The sequence below is a fragment of the Astatotilapia calliptera genome, chromosome 11 (assembly GCF_964374335.1).
Source record: "Astatotilapia calliptera chromosome 11, fAstCal68.1, whole genome shotgun sequence".
Taxonomy (NCBI): domain Eukaryota; kingdom Metazoa; phylum Chordata; class Actinopteri; order Cichliformes; family Cichlidae; genus Astatotilapia; species Astatotilapia calliptera.
Window position 1 is genome coordinate 37,832,914 of NC_137432.1, and position 19,187 is coordinate 37,852,100.

The window sequence follows — 19,187 nt, forward strand, 5'->3', positions numbered from 1 at the left end:
ATTATGCAAATGAACTGTTTATAAGATTGAGACCTGCAGTCAGCTGAGACTGAAGACGTCACCTGATGATGACGAAACGTTTCTCCCACAAAACGCTACGTCCAGATGAACAGAATCAACTTCTGGAGATTTACTTACCTGGATGATTGAGATGCATCAAGATGTTATGTCTTCTAACGATACTGCCTAAGGGAAGCATGTGTAATGTAAATTTCTCTACTTACTGATGTCAGCCTTTATTGATTTCATTGTCATCTGCATATACACTATGATCACACAGCCACAGTACTTTTTTCTTTCATTAATGTAGTTTTACTATGCATGTTGCACTTTGATGTATAATGGAAACAAAGTCTCCTGATTCTGACACAAATCGTTAATATTAGCAAGCGTTCAGTAAAACTAATGAAGACTGAGAATAATCCTCTCCAGTGGTGATAAAAACCGTCACACTGCTCTGTGCTTCAGTCTTCCACCAACTGAAGTCACAGGCTCACAGATGGCCACGCCCTCTCTGAAGCTCCTCCCTCATTGCGAGGAATATATTTATTAGGACATAAGTTTGATGTATTTTAATGAAGAGTTCCTCAGAGACGCTGCTGAAGCTGTGGGTGCTTTGACACCATTTCTGTTTCAACATGAGGTCAGATTTTTCTAGAACTCACCTTCAGTCCAAAGTTTTTCATGTTTGTGGGTGAAAACAGAAACCGAACACGTGTATTTATTGAAAATCTCTTTATCACCTGACAGAAAGAAACTGCAGCAATTTATTACAGACAGTGAAATCCTAACCGTACGTTCACACACAGGCTGACAAACATCAGAGAAACTTATATACAAAACAAACGGGCTCTGTCTCGAAGATCAACTTTACTTGGTCCCAAATAGAAATGATTTCAGATTTCTGGATTGTTCGACACACACGGAAGTGTCCAGTGTACTGTGATTACTAACAAATGTCCTCGTCATCACAGAGTGTTTTTCATTTTTACAAACGTAGAAAAGTTTGTATAAAAACCCGTCCTTTATTAGTCTGCTGCTTCATGTGCTCTCAAATGTTTCTGAATTTCAAACTTCTCACTGATTTCATTTTCATGGTTAATGTGACTTTTTATTTCCTGAGACTTTGGAGAAATGGACACAATTTAAAAAACAAAACAAAAAAAGAAAAAAATATGAGACCTCAGAAATAAAGAAAAACACTTTTTATAATTAAACGTTTAAAAATATTACATTTGTAGTAAAAAAAACAAAAACAAAAACAGATGGCGTTTGCCTTTAAACTGCAGTCCACTTCATTTTCTGGGCATAAAATTTAGAGTTTGATGTGACTTTAGTGAAGTTTGAGTGTGAGTGTGTGTGTGTGTGGGTGTGTGTGGGGGGACGGATTACTGAACCACGGACACATTTACAACGACAGAGGTGCCCGACAGTACTGGAGAGAAAACCCATCAGCGAGTGACAGACGGGAGGAAAAACTTGCAGGAACAGGAAGAAAAGGAGAATCCCTGCTCACTCAAAGAGCTCCATTCCTCTTACATTTCAATTTTAGATCATTTGTAGGCACGCAGTATCCTTTTCAAGTTCTCTAATGTTACTCTTTTTAACGATGCTGCGGAGGCTTCCCCTCCACGGCGCCCTCACACACCTGCAGCTACGTCAGCTTCAGCCGCCAACAGCAGAGAGCAAAGACGGAAGAAAACCTCAAACAAACACTTTGATATTCACCCTTTCATTGTTACATTTTAACACATTCACATGTCAGCGATTAGAATCACCAAGAGTCACTATGATTTCAGCTGATGAGCTTGAGCCCAACATCAAGGCCATAATTAGTGATAACAGTTAATAAAAGCATTAAAAGAGATCATTAAAAGCTCTGAGCTGATTTTGCTAAATTACCCCCGATATTCATATTTGTCCACACGGCATCAAAGATATCAAACACAGACAGGAAGTAAAAAAGTATGTTTTAAAAAAAAGGCACAATTTCACTTTTAAAATGTCAAGAGTGACACAAAACATTAAAAGACCTGAAAGCTAATGCTCTGTAATGTCCAGCAGGGGGCGACCACTCTGGTAGGAAAACAAAGTCTGTCGCTCGTTTCATGTGAAAGCGTTCAAAAAAAAAAAAAAAAAAAAGCGTGCATCACCAACCAACAGGTGATGTCACAGCAGCTAGGTCCATCTTTTAGGTACAGGCTATGAGAATTTAAGGAGGACTAAGGCACGTTTGGCAAAGGACCGCATTTCCACAGTGTCCGGATAAAAAACATGAAATGAACTTTAACTCGTCTGCATCAACTAAACGAGCGTTTATGAAACAGCCCCTGGATGGTTGACGAGCAGACGTCTCCCCCTGCTGGACACTCCGAGTCATTTCAACACAAGTAAGGCTGATGAATAATCAACTTTAGCACGCTCTCAGTCTCGACCTGAGCATCGTGAGGCGTTCAGGGACACAGACGGTACTTCAACAATCAGGAATATTTTCCTTGGTCTGAGGAGGTAAAAGTGTGCAACATTTCATTCAAATTAAAAGTAAGGAGAATATATTTTAATATCAGGATTCTGCTGGAGAGACTCGGACCAATCGGAGGTGCCGACGCCTTCGAAAACACTTCTGTGATTTTCCTTCTCGTCCATCTGATTATTTCTATGACAACAGGACGATAAAGCAAAGCGTTTATCACAAACTGCGTAAAAATAAATCCTACAATCTAAACTACAGCAGAAGATTTAGTGGTTTGATGGTTTTAGTGTCTCTCGTTTTCGGCGCTCTGCACAGCGACAGGGTGATGATTTCTGAACAGAGCGCCCTCAGCGCTGGGAAAAGAACTACAAACTGGATTTAAAAAGAAAAAAAACATGGACGTGAGGTCAGCATTGGAAGCTCCACCCCTTCACTATCATGTTAGAGGAATATTGGGAAAAGTAATGAGCGACCTCACGCGTATGAGCAGAAAGACGCTTAAACTGTCTCGTTGGTTTTGAGTCTTTCCTCCTCTGCCGGCGTCTGGATGCCGTTAGTGTGCTCCTGCTTCTTGTCTTTGTTTAGGAAGGGAAGCCCCTTGCTCTTCACCATCAGGCCGAAGTCGATGGAAAACGCCACAGTCGCCAAGAACCCAAAGACCTGGACGACAGAGAAGAAGAAGAGCGCTGCTGTAGGTGACCTGATAACACACTAGGGCTGCCACGATTAGTCGACTATCAAAATCGTCGACGACTGATTTAATAGTCGACGCGTCGTTTGAAGCTTTGTAAGATCCCAAAAGACGCAGGAATAAGTAGCAGGATTTAAGAGTGTAATAATGGACTGAAACAGAAGATGGCAGCACTGCATGTACAAGGATGCCGGCTGCCGTTAAACCCCGAAGAAGAAGTAGCTGTGTCCCAGAATTCATAGCGCGGCCCAGCTTAGTTTCCAACAATGGCGGCAGCTAGTTAGTTTTAATGTTACTTATTATTCTTTCTGGGTCACAAAATAAACGTTTAACATATTTTCATGGAGAATGTAGCTGTGTAAACCTCAAATATCTGCTCAGTTTATCAAGACACCACATATTTTCAAAAGCGCTCCGACGTTTTCTGAGACGTCTGTTACCCACTAGCTCGATAGCGAGCCGGGGGCCATGAGAGCACCGGACTCCCGGCAGATCGTTTTCAAACCCACCGCCATCTTTCACTACTCAGGTTAAACATGATATATGAGTCACTTAGATAACTTAAAATGTTATCGTTTGGCTTTTTTTAGTATTTTATTTGTTCCTGAGTAAATCGGTTTGGCTGAGATTAAAGTTATAGTTTTTACACAGCTGAATAAACGTCAAGCAGACAGCTGATTATCAGAAGTGTGAGATGCTCCAGAATTTACTCCGGTGTCCTGTTATATTTTAGATAGCAAGCAGTTTATTAAACTTCACCGAAACAATCTGCAAATTTCATTTAAATTTAATAAACGATCATCTTGTCTTTATTTTTAGTTAGCACAGACCTTAAACACTTAAAGCTGTAAGCTAATGATAGTTATATAAGAGCAGATGCTACTGGTGCAATAAGCTGTAGTTTTACGTCCAATGGATGATGATCTGATTAGTGACTAATCGCAAAAATAATCGGTGACTAGTCGACTATCAAAATAATCCTTTGTGGCAGCCCTATAACACACACTGTCAGCCAGGAAGGAAAGGAAAGGAGGAGATATAGAAGAAAAGGAAAAGGAAGATTCAGGAGGTAGGAAAGGAGGGTAGTGCGAGTCCGAGGACGTTTTCTCACCACAGCAACGGTTGCCTGAACCAAAGAGCCGCGGTCTGCGGCGAAGATGCAGGAGGAGATGAAGAGCAGCACAGCGATGACCCCGGTGTAAATCATGTCCTGTAAAAGAGAAGAAGAAGAAGGTGAGACGAGCGCCTCCGACAGTCTCCGAGTTGCCGCCCTCAATCTGACCGGATCAACAAAACAATAAAAGTGGACTTTTCTCAAACTGGAGGCGCTGCAGCGTGACACACGCTTCATTTTGAGCCTTGAGTCTGGATTTTTTTCAGCATGCTGAACCCTCGACTCACCGTTCACGGCCTCACTGTACTTAATAATAAAGCTCTGTTTGTAATACTTCACATGTGACAGATTTTCATGGAGACAATCCTGCTGAACATCCACACGTTGGTTTAAGTCCAAGTTCATATTCAGAGCTACAATCCAACAAGTCTCGGTGTGTTAAAATGTTTTGCTGCTTTGATCCATCAGTTCTATGATGTTATCTTTGTGCCACTATTCTGAGCGCATGAAACAAAGTTTGCAGGTGCAAGTGTTGCATTTTGAAGAGAAATTTATTTTGAGTGACGAAAAGCTGAATTTGAGTGAACAAACTTCATTGCTGCGTGCAAAAAATGTATTTCAGTGTTTGCTGTTATCCACACCCACCCACCCACCCACCCACACACACACCCACACACACACCCACACACACACCCCCTCTCGCTCAGTTTTTGCACTTGCTCACGCTCTCAACGTTTATGCCAGTGCGTGCTCAACTCTTTCTCTACACCGTTATATTTGTGCCACAAAACCAGCCAATCACAGACTTGGATGCAAAAATATCTGATTGGCTGTTCTGGTCTCCAATCAGCTCGAAATGACAAAATGCAATATCCCAGAATGCATTTCATCCAAAACTCAAAGGAGGCAGTGGCGGAGGAACACAGAGTGGCAGAGTTTGAAATATTACTCTTTCTGGGTCACAAAATAAACTTTTAAGATATTTTCATGCGAGAATGTTTCTGTGTAAACTTCAAATATCTGCTCGATTCATCAAGACGTCACATATTTGCATAAGTGCAAAAACTGAGCGAGAGGAGCTGCTGTTGTGTGTGTGGAGATAATAGCAAACACTGAAATACATTTTTTGCACGCAGCAATGAAGTTTGTTCACTCAAAATTAATTTCTCCTCAAAATACAACACTTGCAACTGAAAACTCTGTTTACGTGCGCTCAGAGTAGTGGCACAAAGATAAGTTCTAACACTCCGGAATCTGACTGGAGGCTACAAGTGCAGTTCAGTCTGCAGACTGTAGGTGGCAGCATCACACAGTTATATGACAGCTGCTTTTACTGGTTTTCAGCCACAGTGTGTGTGTGTGTGTGTGTGTGTGTGTGTGTGTGTGTGTGTGTGTGTGTGTGTGTGTGTGTGTGTGTACACACACTCTGGGACGTCTTTAAAGTCGTAGCTGCCATAAAACCAAGTTCTGACTTCAGACTTTGTGTGACTTGTTGCGGGTGTGAGGCGTGTCTGCAGACACGGTGCGGTGCATGCTTTGAGTTTGGGGCCGTATCTCGTTTTAATTCATCGTTTAGCGGGAACGAATAAGTCCATCATTCTGAGGCTAACGAGGCTCGACCGCTCGTACTCGTATTTAAACGCACCACAGCTGGCGGGCACTCGCTGTGGCACCGAAGTGAAAGGTGATGTTCACAAACGTTCCCGATCACTGAGATCCAAACTCGTCAAACACACAGTAGATGCGTCTGTGGAGCGACCGTGACAATCTTACATTACCTCGTTCTCACGTTGTCACAGTCGTTGGCGTCCACGCTGCCTGACAGCAGGGCGACGCCATCAGCCTTTAGGCCCGAGTGCTAAACAGGAAGCCGCCGCTGATGGCGAGGCGGTGGCTAAAATGCTTCAGCCTCTGCGCTTCTCTCATATCGACGGTTTTTTCAGCTCCTCTGTTCTTTTGTTCAGCTTCATTTAAACTACAAAGACCACACAGAGCAAACAGACACACTCGGACCGCCATTACAGTTCTTCCTGATTGGCTGCCCCTCCTAAGCAGCAGGAATAAAACAGATGGGAACGGGTCACCTCTGAAACCTGACTGTGGAAGCGTGGGCTTCAAATGCCTCTCACCACGCTTCCCTGTGACAGCGTGCTCTTATTGTGAAAGTTCAGCTGCTGCTGTTCCTGTCTGGTGTTTCTTTGCGGGCAGACTCGTCATGTTGAGGTTTCTCTTTAATGGCTACGATGAGGAAGAACTCTGTGGCTCGTCAGCCGTCTGAGCAGACACTGGTGTTAGTGAGCACCGCGCTGCGGTCGGTGTCCTCTTCCTGTTTCCACACACCACGGTGGAGCTGAGGCCTCCGGTGGAAAGACAGCGCCGCTGAAAATCAGTGCAGCGGAAAGGTTCGGCCTTCAGCTTCCGGCTTCCTGTCCACGCTCACTTTTCCTCTGAAAAGCAGAGGAAGCAGCGTCTCTGGCAGAGTTAAGGCTGACACCAAAACAATGAAGCTGCGCCGCCATTTCTCAAAGGTCGGCCTTTAAACGGCTGCAGATACCAGCCGTGAACTCACGCCAACTTTACTGGATCAAACTCTTGATGCTCTGACCCCTCCCCCTCTTCGCATCCAATCCCACGCTTTCCTGGTTCAAAGTTCAGAGCAGGTTTTTTCCATGCGGACGTGAAAATGAAGAAACGCTTTAATTACTTTAATCTGAAGTTATTTATGAGCATCTTTATTTAGGTGGCTCATTTCCACGTGAATGATTTAACAGGGAGGTTTCGTTTGACTGGCCAACTTTAAATCTCATCTCTATGAAAAACAAATAAGGTGGGGGCGGCCTGGTTTGTGCTCAGCCAATCAGAGAGGCAGAGGGCGAGGGCTCGATTGAAGCTGGAACCCTCATTAGCTTTGAGAACAGCTGTCGAACTCGCAGCTCCACATGCAAACATTTCCACCCTGCTGAGTCTGAATTTGCAAAAAGAAAACAGTCCGCTTCTTGTTTTCGAGTTTCACTGCACCCACGCTGTAAGATGAAAGACTGCGAGCTGGAAGTGTCATCAGGGAGAGACTAAAATAAACCGTCTGTTTTCATTCTGGTGCGAGACGACAGCGAAGCTCGCAGGAGGAGAGCCGGGACAAACGCCACCGCCACGCATCCTCCTCAGACTGATTTTACTCGAGTACTCACACGAGTACCCGACTCCCTCAGAGTTACTCTGACATCACAGACCGAAAGCATGCTGCGCTGTCCGTGCTCTGATGCTGCAGCTCAGCGAACCAATGCAAAGACAGTTTTTATAGTCAAGGTTAAAATAGTAAAAAGTTCCTCATCTGTCCAGAAATTCAAAACGATGCAAAATTAAATGTGTAAACTGAAGTCAAAGGACTGGATTATGAATAACACGGACCACGAGCATCATGTGTTGCCGGGTTAATGCCAGCTCAGCACTCTCTGGACAGCTCATGAACGAGTGCTGGGCCGACTCGGGTTACTTTGAACATGTATGTAGCGACCTGCTCCTCTAACGACTGCCGGTCGGGTCGTTATTGTAGTTTGGAGTGAGCTTGAACAAAGACTGTGCTCTGAAAGAGGAAGTGACTCTAAATAAAGCCAGACATGAACTCTGTTCAGGTCACTGAGCTTCTGAATCTTTCTCACGCGAGTGGAGAAGAGCGACTGAAACACGATCTCCAGGTTCTTACCACAGTGGGCCAGGCCCCGATGTGAATTTTTTCATGCAGCTTAGTAGAAAGGAGGACGAGCAGCAGCAGGGTGAAGAGGAAGGCCGTGCAGCTGACGAACTCAAAGAAGTAGAGAGGAGAGCAGGTGAAGCAGCTGTCCACAGTCTCCTCCAGGATGAAGGCAATGAAGGACAGCACCTGAGGGAGAAACAGGAAGTCAGCACAGGTGAGCACAGAATAGAAACACAAGTCAGGGTGGCTCCTGGGACCACTCCTGTTGGCTTCATACATCAAACGGTCGGCGTGTTAGAGCGACATGTTCTCCTAAAGCAGAGCCCGACCTGTGAACACTACTGTGAATCTGTCACGGCCTGTGAAACCACGGCCGCCCACTTACTCAGGACGGCGCTGTGCAGAGATGGACCTGCAGGTTCACCAAGTTAAACCTGAGTCTTACAATAAAACGTGCAGTTTCAGTGGACCGGCCCACTCAGGACCACAGTGGGCTGCAGTTTGACATGATAACAATAATGATTATTCTCATATTTTGTCAGACATTTCGATGATTATGAAGAAATAATTGCATAAAATGTTATTTTGTTTCACTTTTCCCGCTGAAAGCTTCTTCAGCAGCTCACTTATTCACCAGGCGCCAAAAACGCTCCGCGTGTTTGATTTGTTTTATTCTGCACGTCTGCTCCCGGCATCGAACGCTGCAACTACGACACACGGGGAGAAACTGACCTGATAGTCACCACTTCCTCCTCCTGTATGAAACAGACCTCCAGCCTCTGTCAGCTGCTGCCCCGTGTATTCGTCCTCTTGTCTGAGACGACGGCAGCTTATTTGTTGAAATGTGACGTCTCTTTCCAGTCTGAGCGGCTGCTGGCAGTTTCAGGCCGGCGTGACAACACAAAGGCGCCGGCTCTGCTGCATTTCATTAGAAGTTGTGGTCGAACCGCTCCGACCGCTCAGCTCTGTGTGGGCGGCAACAACAGCGATTGCTCCACACCAGCAGCCATCGCAGGGACGCCCTGAGCACATCTGAACCACCACAGCGGCGAGACCACGAGACCGTCACCCAGCAGGAGTCGATAGGAGCGCTTCACCCCTCAGACCCCCCGAGTTTGGGGACCTGAAAGAGCAGGCAGTGCGAGCCTGGGGAGGGGGTGATGTTTGGACTACAAACATGGAGGAGTTTGTGGTTGAGCTCTTCCAGGCTCCAAACACTCGACTTTGTTTTTGTAAAGAAATACTCGTGTTGTGAATGTAAACAGACCTTTAAATGACTCAGAGAGCAGCGCAGTGCAGGAGGAGCTTCCTGTAACCGCTGAAGGAGCAAGTCAGGACCACACCAACTCTCTGACCACTTATCAGGACAGAAACCTTAAGAAATGACACTAATGTGCTCTGATTGGTCCAGATGTAAGTACACGATGTGTCGAATGCACTCTCGAGAAAGTCCAAGCCTGCCAGATTTCCTCCGTCTGAAACGTTCGAGGGGCGTGTCAGAGCTGCACACCTCCTTTCTGCAGGTGACGCCGTCCCGTCGGCTTCTTCACACCACGACCTCCGGGTTCGTAGGCGAGTGCGGAGCAGCTGGGACGAGACGGCAGCTTCAGGCCTAAGGCCGCGGCTCTCTGCAGAGCCCTCCCTCTGAGCTCACGGTGGTTGGAAGGTGGGACATGAGATGACTGAGAGCACGTCTACGTTCCAACGCTCACCCGTGGTCATGAGGTAGTTCGTAAAAGAATAAAATCACGAGTAAAGCTGCAAAATGAGCATAAAGACAGAGCTGAGAGTAGAGTCGACGCTCGTCCAGACCCAGGAGATCGTCACGCCGACAGATAAGCACCAGGATCCAAAGTCGGGATCATCAGGAACCAGGCGGAACAAACCAGCGTCTGTGCACGTGTGCAGGGATACTTTCCTCTCGCTGTCGCGTGTTTGTCCTCGTGGTTAAACCGAACGCCAGCCTCTGTCTCCGTTACAGCGGCGAGTTTAACTGGAGGAATATTCCATGTTAAAGTGAGCCTCAGCTTGTAAAAAGGCTTTGTGCTTTTCTTCAGACAGACGAACCCAGAACCACAGAGCTAGCAGCAGACCGCCTGACGTCAGCGAGAGCGGCGCCGATACTTTTATCCTTCAGTCAGCAACACAGACATGACTCATTCTCCTTCAGTAATCTGATTACATGTTCTGTACCACCAGAACACTTTTAGGGACGCATATTTCTTGGTTCTAGGAGCAGAAAACGTGAAACGTGAGAGAATCTGAGTGACTTTTGAGTGTTTCTGTAAATACTGCCACTGTGTTTGTGCCCGTCACCAACATCCTGCAGGTGCTGAGTGATCTGCTCTCACTTCCCTCACTACGTGGAACTATACGAACATAAATATGCAAAGATTGAATTCCAGCATCGCTGTCATCAGTCAGGCTGCCGCCACCGTGCTGTTAACATTAATCTCCAAGTCAAATCAGAAAGGCAGCGAGTGGGAGCAGCGTGGAAATCAAAAACCTTCTCGTGCACCTCTGCTGTGTTTATGTCTGTAGAAGACCGTGTGTCCGTCACCGGCGCTGGATCTCCTCCACGTGTCCAAGCTGGTTTACTTTAGGGAACACAAAGAGGCGACTCTGCAGAACAGGGCGGGCGAAAACGCTCTCGCCCTGGGGCGGTAATGTGGAACTCCACGCTGACAGCTTCGTCTCACCGTCGATGTACAACCTCAAAAACAAATCTGAGGTCTTAGGGTTGGAAACTCGCATGAAATTGAGGTCACCTGGAACAGAAAGTCGAAGTTTGCTCTGATTCGAGGCCTGTGTGCATCACTGAATGTGATGCACACAGAGTCCTTTTGTCCCACAAAGATCCTGAAATATGACAAACTGCTCAGGTCACCTTGATGGTCCCTCCTGTTACGCTTTAACGGGTTCAAAGGTGAAGCAGCGTTCAGTGTCTTTGCTCGTTTCAATCAGAGCTTTACGCTCCACTAAGCTTCACTACAAAGAGCCCAGCTCCTCTCAGTGTCTCAGACGTGTTTTGTTCTTTATGCTCCTCTTTCATCAACGCTTTAAACAGCTGCAGTAACTGCATCGACACCCGGCTGCGCCTCTGCGGTCGCTCGTGTGAAAAACAGCAGCTCTTCTTGTCCTTTCATCTTGCTGTAAAAGCAGACGTCTGATGGCGTTGCAGTAATGAAAACACTGAACGTTACAAACGCGTCACTCATTAAACGCTGGGTTTTAGAAACCTACACAGGCCAGCGTGCACACCCTGAGATCACCCCGAGAGACTTCCTGTTCAGCACGGACAGGTGAGACGTGACCCGGCGCGAATCAGCTGACTGGGGTTAAACTCACCACAGGAAGTCACAGTGGGAATCCCGCACGAGTCTACAGCGAAGCTGCTGTTAAAAACTCACCGGGACTTCCTGTCTGCTTCACAATAAACTTATTTAGCACTGAGACAGTGGACAGCTTTTATTGTGAAAGCACCTGGAGAGGCAGGGATTGGAGCTGGACAACAGCAAACGCGCTGCTTTAACCTTCAGACGACCAGGAGGTGCATGTGTGTGTTTGTTAGCGATTCTCAACTTTCAGAGATTTTTATATTTTTCTAACATGATTAAAACAAAGACAATAAGCAGCAACATGACGAGGATCTAAACGACTTATAGGATTTATGCCCAAAACGGATTAATGTCAGAGACTGTTCCAATCTCTCACAGCTGAGTCCACAGTCCTCCGCCACTGCAGTCCTCCGCCTGCAGTGGTCTACATCCACCCAAACACTCAGCTGTTGTAACTACACCTCTGTGGATGAACAGGCTGGAGGCAGACGGCACATGCATGTGGTGACTGGGGTTAAGTGTAACGCAATGCTACATACTGGTTTTCAAACCTGCAGTTATGAGGGGCAGCCAATCAGAAGTTTAGATGGACAGAGGCTGAGTATGGACATAAACATGGATTATTTTGAGCTGTGACTCATGCAAAGCTGCTCTGGTGGAGCCCACGTGGAAAAACATTAACCTGGGCCTCCTTCAGTCTGTGGCTTTCAGTTTATTTTGCAGGAAGGTTTCACAAAGATCTGACCGCACATCCTCTTTCTGCCCAGCACCCACCCGCGCCAGCTCCCTCCAGACTCCCGGGGCCGGATGCAGGCGTCGTCCTCCCACCGAACACCTCACTGAGCTGTTGCAACAGCAGCTCTGAGATCTGCTAACGACAGCCAAACTGACCGCTCCGCAATACTTTCACTTCCCGTTCTGCAGCTTCCTGAAGAGCTGCTGGATGAGGAAGATCCAGTCACAGAGAGGTCACACACAAACACAGCGACTGGTTCCCTCGCACCACGGAGCACGGCTAACCAACCCATCCCGCTCCTCACCGTCCGGCTGCTAATGCGCATTCATCTGTCCTGAAAACAGTCCCCAACAAACGAACCTCCACTTCCTGTTTTGCTGTTAAATTCTGTGTCTAAAGTTTGTGATGTAGAAGCCGCCGAGCCCGGAGCCACAGACTGGATGTGAGTGTGGAGTCACACTTCAGCTAAGACAGAACCTCCACATTAAAAGCACCAAAGCGACCTCATCCCCGTCTCCTGTAACCAGGAAGTCACAGACTGGTTTGGTCATCATTGCACCTGCAATGATGGTACATGCAGCGGCCTGCAGACACCACGGCACGTTCCTCGACTGGCTGCTGGAGGTCAGAGGTCAGATGCAGAGAGAGCGCTGCACCAGAGTGAGTGGTCCTGAACAGATCGCAGACGTGTCTCCAAACATTCGCTAACTGCTCTCAGTGAAACTGTCGGTAACTTTTGCCATATCGCTGCACAAAAGCAACAGATATACATTTCTCCCTAGCAACCAGTGGTTGCCATGCAGCTCTGAGAGCAATAAAAGCGTCCTCACTCCAGTGCACACAGGTCAGGACATACACATGAATGTGTTTACCACCTGTGTGAGTACGACGCCAGATGGAATAGTCTCCGCCCCCTGCTGATGGGAGAAAATGGACAGAAACATGAGTGTGCATTTGTTTTGCTGTGTTTGAATATCTGCTTGATTCACTGACGCAGCGACACTTTTAAAAAGTCAGCTTAAAAGCAGCTGACGCAGATTTCGCTTCTTGTTTTTGGAACCGTGGTGTGACACTCACAGATGTCAGCACGTTTCACGCCGGGAGTGTTTCCGCGCAGTCGTTCGGTGCGTGGCGGTAACACGGTTTATCTAAGAGCGCCTGACTTCAGCAGCAGGTTTTGTGTTGCTGTCGGCTGAGACTAGTGCCGGGGCATATCATACCGTTCACGGTAACACTGGTGTAATGTTGGGCAACGATAAGAAAATGAAACATGGCGATAGAATATGGGTAAAACGCACATGCACAGTGCCTTTGTTTACATGCGCACATGGCGGCGACGCAGAACCAGAAGAGCGAAAGCGGATCGTTGAATGAAACCATGAACCTGAACTGGTTTGTAAAAACGCTGCAGCTTCACTGGTGTGGAACTGGTTTAGCTTTCGTCCGTCAGATACACAACAAAGCACTATTTTTGGTAGCGCATGCTAGCGGGCCGTCGTTATTACTGCGTTGTTTGGAAAATACGGCGCACTTAAAATCCATCCTTTGATTTGTCTGAAAGTCGACAGAGCCCCTTATAATCCCGTGTGCCTTATGTATGAACTCTGGTCGTGTTTACTGACCTCGAAACGATTTTATGTGCACGGCGCTCGAAAATCTGTCAGATGTTTCAGTACGACTTTGCTGAGCTACGAAGCCGCACCGCTTGATGGATTGTCGGAGCGTTACGGCTGTCGTAGGCGGAGCCTCGCGGAGTGATACGTACTGTGCTTCGACATAATGTTACCGTATTGTGTGTGTATAACCTCTTTTTAAGGTTTGTGGATATTATACATGGTTACACTGAGGATATGTCGGCCAGTTTCCACTGGAAATGCCTTTTGGTTAAACTGTCAGCGAGGAGTTTGCATTTGCACTGTTAAATGTTTATATAACTTTAATGCAGATAAAAAACAGCTGCTTGTTTCAGTGGAAATACTTTGATGTTTTTTGCACTAATAAAGTTGTGGAGTTGTAAAGTATTTTGTCTCGCATCAATTATATCGTCAGTTATGTCGTTATTGCAAATTTCCAAATGTACATCGTGATAAATATTTCGGTCGCATCGCCCTGCTCTAGCTCAGACGACTCTTCGTCTGTAAAGAGCGCACAGCCCAACTGTTAAAGAGGCGGCACCACCGGGGTTTGCAGATCCAGCTTCATGTCCCACAGTGTTGTTGTGGTAATATCACCGCTGTGTACATAATTTCATACATGTACACAGGCGCACGCGTAACTCTGCTCTGCAAATGTTTGGTTTCTGAAGTACTTCGTACCAAATAGACGAGCAAATAATCAGCAACTCTTGTTGTTGTCTGTTAGTCTGCTCGTCTCCCAGGACGGTGGGGGTGCTGCCGTCCACCTCCGGCTGCTGGAATACGTGTGACTGAAGAGATGTCAAAAACCACCACAACATGAACTGGATCAGAGGGGGAAAGACGGGACAGGATGTGCTTGGGCGAGTTAGTTAGCAGCAACTGAACTTTCACAATAAGAGCGAGGGGATCCCTCGTGAAACAAGACTACACTGATGACAGATCCTTCCTTTGGAGTTATTAAACACGAGCAGGTCAGCGCTTCGTGAGGTCAAACTAAGACACATCAGCTCTGTTCAGGCCTCCGTTAAACATCTGGTTCCAGCTGCAAACCCCGTTTTAAACAGATCTGCAGGAGAGTGGAGCAGCTTCCTGTCTGATTACTGGCAGTGGACTGTCAACGCGCCACAAACTGCGGAGGCATTTCCTGTGCTGAGCAGCCTGAAGGGAGGCCGTGTGAGGAGCGTGCTGCACATCCTAAACAAACTGAGGTGAAAGCACAAGTGCACCTGGTTTAATCCTGAAAGGTGCGCAGAGTTGTTTTGGTCTCGGTCCAGGAGGATTTGTCCACAGCGATGATATTATTGTTGGTTACCTTCATCACTCCTCGCCTATTTTAGCATGTTTGCCTGCCAGGACATTACAGCATCACCTCACCTGCATGGATCCAGCTCAGCTGTACAAATGCTCAGAGTTACAAGTCTTTTTTAAAAGCAGCAAACAAGTCATCATCATCATCGTTACAGACCGATGATGAGTGCAGACTGTTCTGGATTCCTGTCACCATTTCTCACACTCAGTGTTTCCTGTCAGTCAGCTGATGGTCGTAAGCCTGCAGAGACTCGCAGAGGATCGACTCTGCAGCCGGTTGCTTTCGGTTTTTGGGGGGTTTCCACAGTAACGACCCTGAAATGAGCTGAAACTAGAACAGATCCTGTCAGCTACACAGCTGGGCTTGGCCACCAAGACATCACTCGTCGCTTCAGGTTGTTTTATACGGTCCAGCCTGCAGATGGTCAGTGGTCACTTTTCTCTGAGCTGTACTGTTATGATCTGCAGAGCCGAGGCCCCGCGGGCACGCCTCAGGCACGCCTCGGGCCCCGTGTGTTTGCATGTGCGTTTCTTCACTGCTACTCCTTCTGTAGCTCTGACATGTAAAGAGCTGAACTCTGTTTCACCAACACTGAGCTGCAGGAGAACCTGAGTGTTTGACTCTGACTGAGGATCACTGCACATGTGCATAATTCATGGAAGTCACAGCGCAGCAGCCGCTGCATTGTTTTCCTGCACAGTGGACGGTTACAGAAACATCAGACCCACAGCAGAGAGTCAGAGGTGAGGGAGCAGAGACAAAGAGTCTTTTAAGACATCTGAGGCAAAGTTTCAGCAACATGTCAAACACAGTTTCAGCACCTAAATAATGAATCTTTCCTCTCTGAAGCATCAGAAACCTGCTCTTCTGTCACAGCTTTCAGACTGAGCTACTGTTTGCCACACCGGACAGGAAACTGAGCACCTCTGCACAGGAAGGGCCCGGCGTCTTCCTGCAGGGGCGCGATCCTCGCTGTTAAAGGAAGTTTAAAGAGCGCGTGCAGGTCGGGCCAGAGCCTGAGAGCGATACAAATATCTGAAACTTACTCTGAAGGACGATTTAATCATTTACCAACATTAATGTTTAAATAATCCCAATCTCGATAATTCTTATTCCAACTAAATATCATTGATTTCAAATAAAAACAACTTTTAATTATTTAACTTTAAATCTGAGGAAGGTCGTGATTTTTTTTTTTAACTGAATATTTTACTTGAACAGTTTTAATTGAAGGTCTGCAGACGTGCAGCACACAGAGGACACTGATGATGGCAGTGTCAGCTCACAGAGCAGCTCAGTGTAATCCAAACAAGGAGTGAAAGAAATGAAGCTTAGTTTCAGCAGACTCAGACTTTTACGACACACCTGCAAACACACGTTTAAGTTTCAGCCAATGAGCTGAGACGATGAGGAAACCCTGAAGGTTTCACACAGTTTGTGTGTTTGCAGGTGTGAATGAATGCTAAACGAAAGCATCTCATTGGCTAATGAAGAGTCACATGAGTCTGAGCATCTTTGAACTCACCACTTCAACGACTTTTAGGATAAAGCGGTTTCTGTCCAGGTGGGCCGAAGGGATCAGGCAGAAGCTGTTTCCGGGGTTTGGGGTCGTGGTGGGAGTATAAACTGGTTCAGCCATGATGGAGCTGAGAGAGAGAACAGAGACGCGTCAGATCACGAACACCACACACTCATGGTTTCTGCTCTAAAAGGGACAAAAAGCTGCAGTGCTAATATTTCAGAGCCATAAATGTCACTCGAATCTCACACCAGAGGCCGGCAGCACGAGGCGGGACCTGCGGCTTAGAGGAAACTTCAGGCTTACCTGGACCGTCAGGTAAACCTGAAAGGATAACCGCAAAGATACATCACCATGGCAACATATGCTGCTGCCCCAACCTGCTTCATTCAGCGGAGTCGGTAAGTTCCAGCTCAGCAGGTTTCATAGAGAAATTCCTTCAGCACAAAAACTGCTAAAGAATCCAGACGTGGCACTTTTAAACACACTTCAAGTCAGGCCTGCTCAGCATCAGTTACCATGGTGATGGTGAAAAGAGGACTGAAAACCGTGGCTTTAAGCTCGCTAACCCGTTAACCTCGCTTCGGATTTGCAGGCCTCGGATCTGCCAGCTCTCAGGACAGCAGCGTTATTAAAGCTCCTCCCACCATCAGACTTCATCTCTGCAGCAGCCTCAAAGTTCACAAAGGAGGAGAACCGGAAACCACATCAACACACAGTCCCAGGGGGTCAGGGGTCAAAGCTCACGTCACTGAATCCTGGTTTACGTCACATTCAACGGGAGACGAAGTCATTTTATAATATCTCAAATGCTTGCCCACTTCCACAGGAACCACGTGACCACCTTTAAAATCCCACCAACAACAAATAATAGTGATAATAATACCCAGCTGCACCTACACAGCAGGTGGGATTACAGGCTTTTAAAACGCTGAATGAACGTGAAGTTAAAGCTGCTGAGCAGAAAACTAAAGCAGTGATTTGGATTTAAGGACAGATGTGATGTATTCATGTCCAACGATGGGAAATCCCTGTTTCAGAGCAGCCGGAACACGAAGTCCACCTTAAAAACAAACAGTGAAAGAAAAAAGCTCAGATCTAAATATGGCGTCAGGCTCGTTTGTCTTCATAAACAGCAACAAGGTCGACATGACGTCACGCAGTACAAATGAAGTGAAAAGCGCTGAAAGGTCGCTGAATGTATTTCTGCACGCGTCCGTCTGCACTTCAGCCTCCGCGGAGCTTCTCCGTGGAGCTTCTCCGTGGAGCTGCGAGGACATTTCAGATCAATTTCTCATTTTCACAGTAGTGAAAGCGAAAGTGATCGGGGCAGGTGAGCACAGCTCAGGTGTGATAAGAGCAGTTTATGAAGCCATTAGTCGGCCATGTTTGAACCACAACACTGAACTGCAATGAGAAATGCTGATAATGAGCGAGTTTGTGATTACAGACAGCTACAGGTCCAGTCAGAGTGTCCCGACAAACGGAACACACGGCACGCCCCTACTCTGCAGATTATTCGGTGATAAACCAACTTTTTAAGCCTACACGGCCCGCGATCAAATACACGATAAAGACGAAGAGGCTGCTGCCGAAATGAAGAGCGGCTCGGTCACTAAATATCTGAAGATTCTGCGATGATTTTAATTCAGCGCTTTTCTCCAGAAACGACCCTGGAAAATAAAATTGACCTAATTCTGAAAGAAGTCTGGCGTACGTCGCACTTCCAGTGAAACGGACGCGCAGTGGGCTTCGTATTGACTTTTGATGGTGGCCTGAAATCTGCGTAACGTAACCACTAAAACAGGAAGTGAGGATAAAGTTTGAAGTGGATAAAAACGCGAATGTTCAGAAACTCACCGTTCAGTTTTCTGCCGCTGAGGACGAAGATAAAGTTTCCAGCTGTAAAGTTCAGACTCAACTCGAAGCCGTCTTCCTCTCTAATATTACTCAGACTTCCGCATTCTGCCCTGCCGAGCCTAACACACCGGGAAGATTTTCAAAATAAAGGTGCTCAACACTAGTAACAAGGAAAGAGTTTCAAACAACCAAAATAAGACAGAAAGGCGTGAAAAGGTGACACAATACGTGAAAAGAAACAAAAATGAAATGAATCTTTAAAAAAGGTGACAATAAAAGGAAATAAAGTAAAATCAGAGAAAAGTAACAAAATGAAACACAAAGTGATCAAAACCAGAGAGTGACAAAAATTCAGAAAAAGGAAATAAAGTTAAAAAAGAGGAAAAATTGAAACAAAATAAGATGTCAAGTATAAATAAATAAGGTGATAACAAGACAATATTAAGACATGAAGAGGCAAAAATAAGAAAAAAAGACTAAGACAGTGTCTGCGACAAGGAAGAAAAACAATGGACTCGAACAAGAAACATGTTACCAAAACACAAAGTGACCAAAACAGCATTCAGCACAATAATAATAATAATAACACTAATAGGTTCAATAAACTTGCTTTTAATAACTGTAAACCATCTCTGCCATCAACTGTTGAAGGTGTTTCTGGGGCAGATAACATTGCAGCGTTATGGATTGATTGATTGATTGAATCTTTATTTTGAACATGTTGAAAAAGTATATAAAAAAAAATAGAATTAAAAGAGACAAATGAACAAAGCAAACAAAAGGAAAACGAGCAACCACAACTCCAAATAACGTCCA

General features: G+C 46.2%; 1 protein-coding gene across 3 annotated transcripts; it reads right to left on the reverse strand.

The window, feature by feature from the left end:
• Positions 1 to 720: 720 nt before the first annotated feature.
• cmtm6 (CKLF-like MARVEL transmembrane domain containing 6) lies at positions 721 to 19,015 on the reverse strand. 3 transcript variants are annotated; one of them, XM_080308599.1, is made up of 6 exons: positions 18,372 to 19,015; positions 17,412 to 17,574; positions 16,518 to 16,638; positions 7,982 to 8,158; positions 4,276 to 4,374; positions 721 to 3,133 (listed from the first exon to the last, which is right to left on the reverse strand). In XM_080308599.1, exons 3-6 carry the CDS (start codon positions 16,629 to 16,631, stop codon positions 2,972 to 2,974), a joined length of 552 nt encoding a protein of 183 aa, XP_080164725.1. In that variant the 5' UTR covers positions 16,632 to 16,638; positions 17,412 to 17,574; positions 18,372 to 19,015; the 3' UTR covers positions 721 to 2,971. The 3 variants fall into 3 exon arrangements, with proteins under 3 accessions (XP_080164725.1, XP_026040563.2, XP_080164726.1); XM_026184778.2 differs by lacking the exon at positions 17,412 to 17,574 and having other exon boundaries at positions 18,372 to 19,013; XM_080308600.1 differs by lacking the exons at positions 17,412 to 17,574; positions 18,372 to 19,015 and adding an exon at positions 17,081 to 17,359.
• Positions 19,016 to 19,187: the final 172 nt, after the last annotated feature.

Excerpts from the sequence above, each read along its gene's own strand:
- cmtm6 (XM_080308599.1), bottom strand. The coding sequence starts at position 16,631 with ATGGCTGAACCAGTTTATACTCCCACCACGACCCCAAACCCCGGAAAC. Across the intron at positions 4,375-7,981 it reads TCGGGGCCTGGCCCACTGTG|GACATGATTTACACCGGGGT; the intron begins GTAAGAACCTGG and ends TCTCTTTTACAG. Across the intron at positions 3,134-4,275 it reads TTCAGGCAACCGTTGCTGTG|GTCTTTGGGTTCTTGGCGAC; the intron begins GTGAGAAAACGT and ends TCTGTCGTCCAG.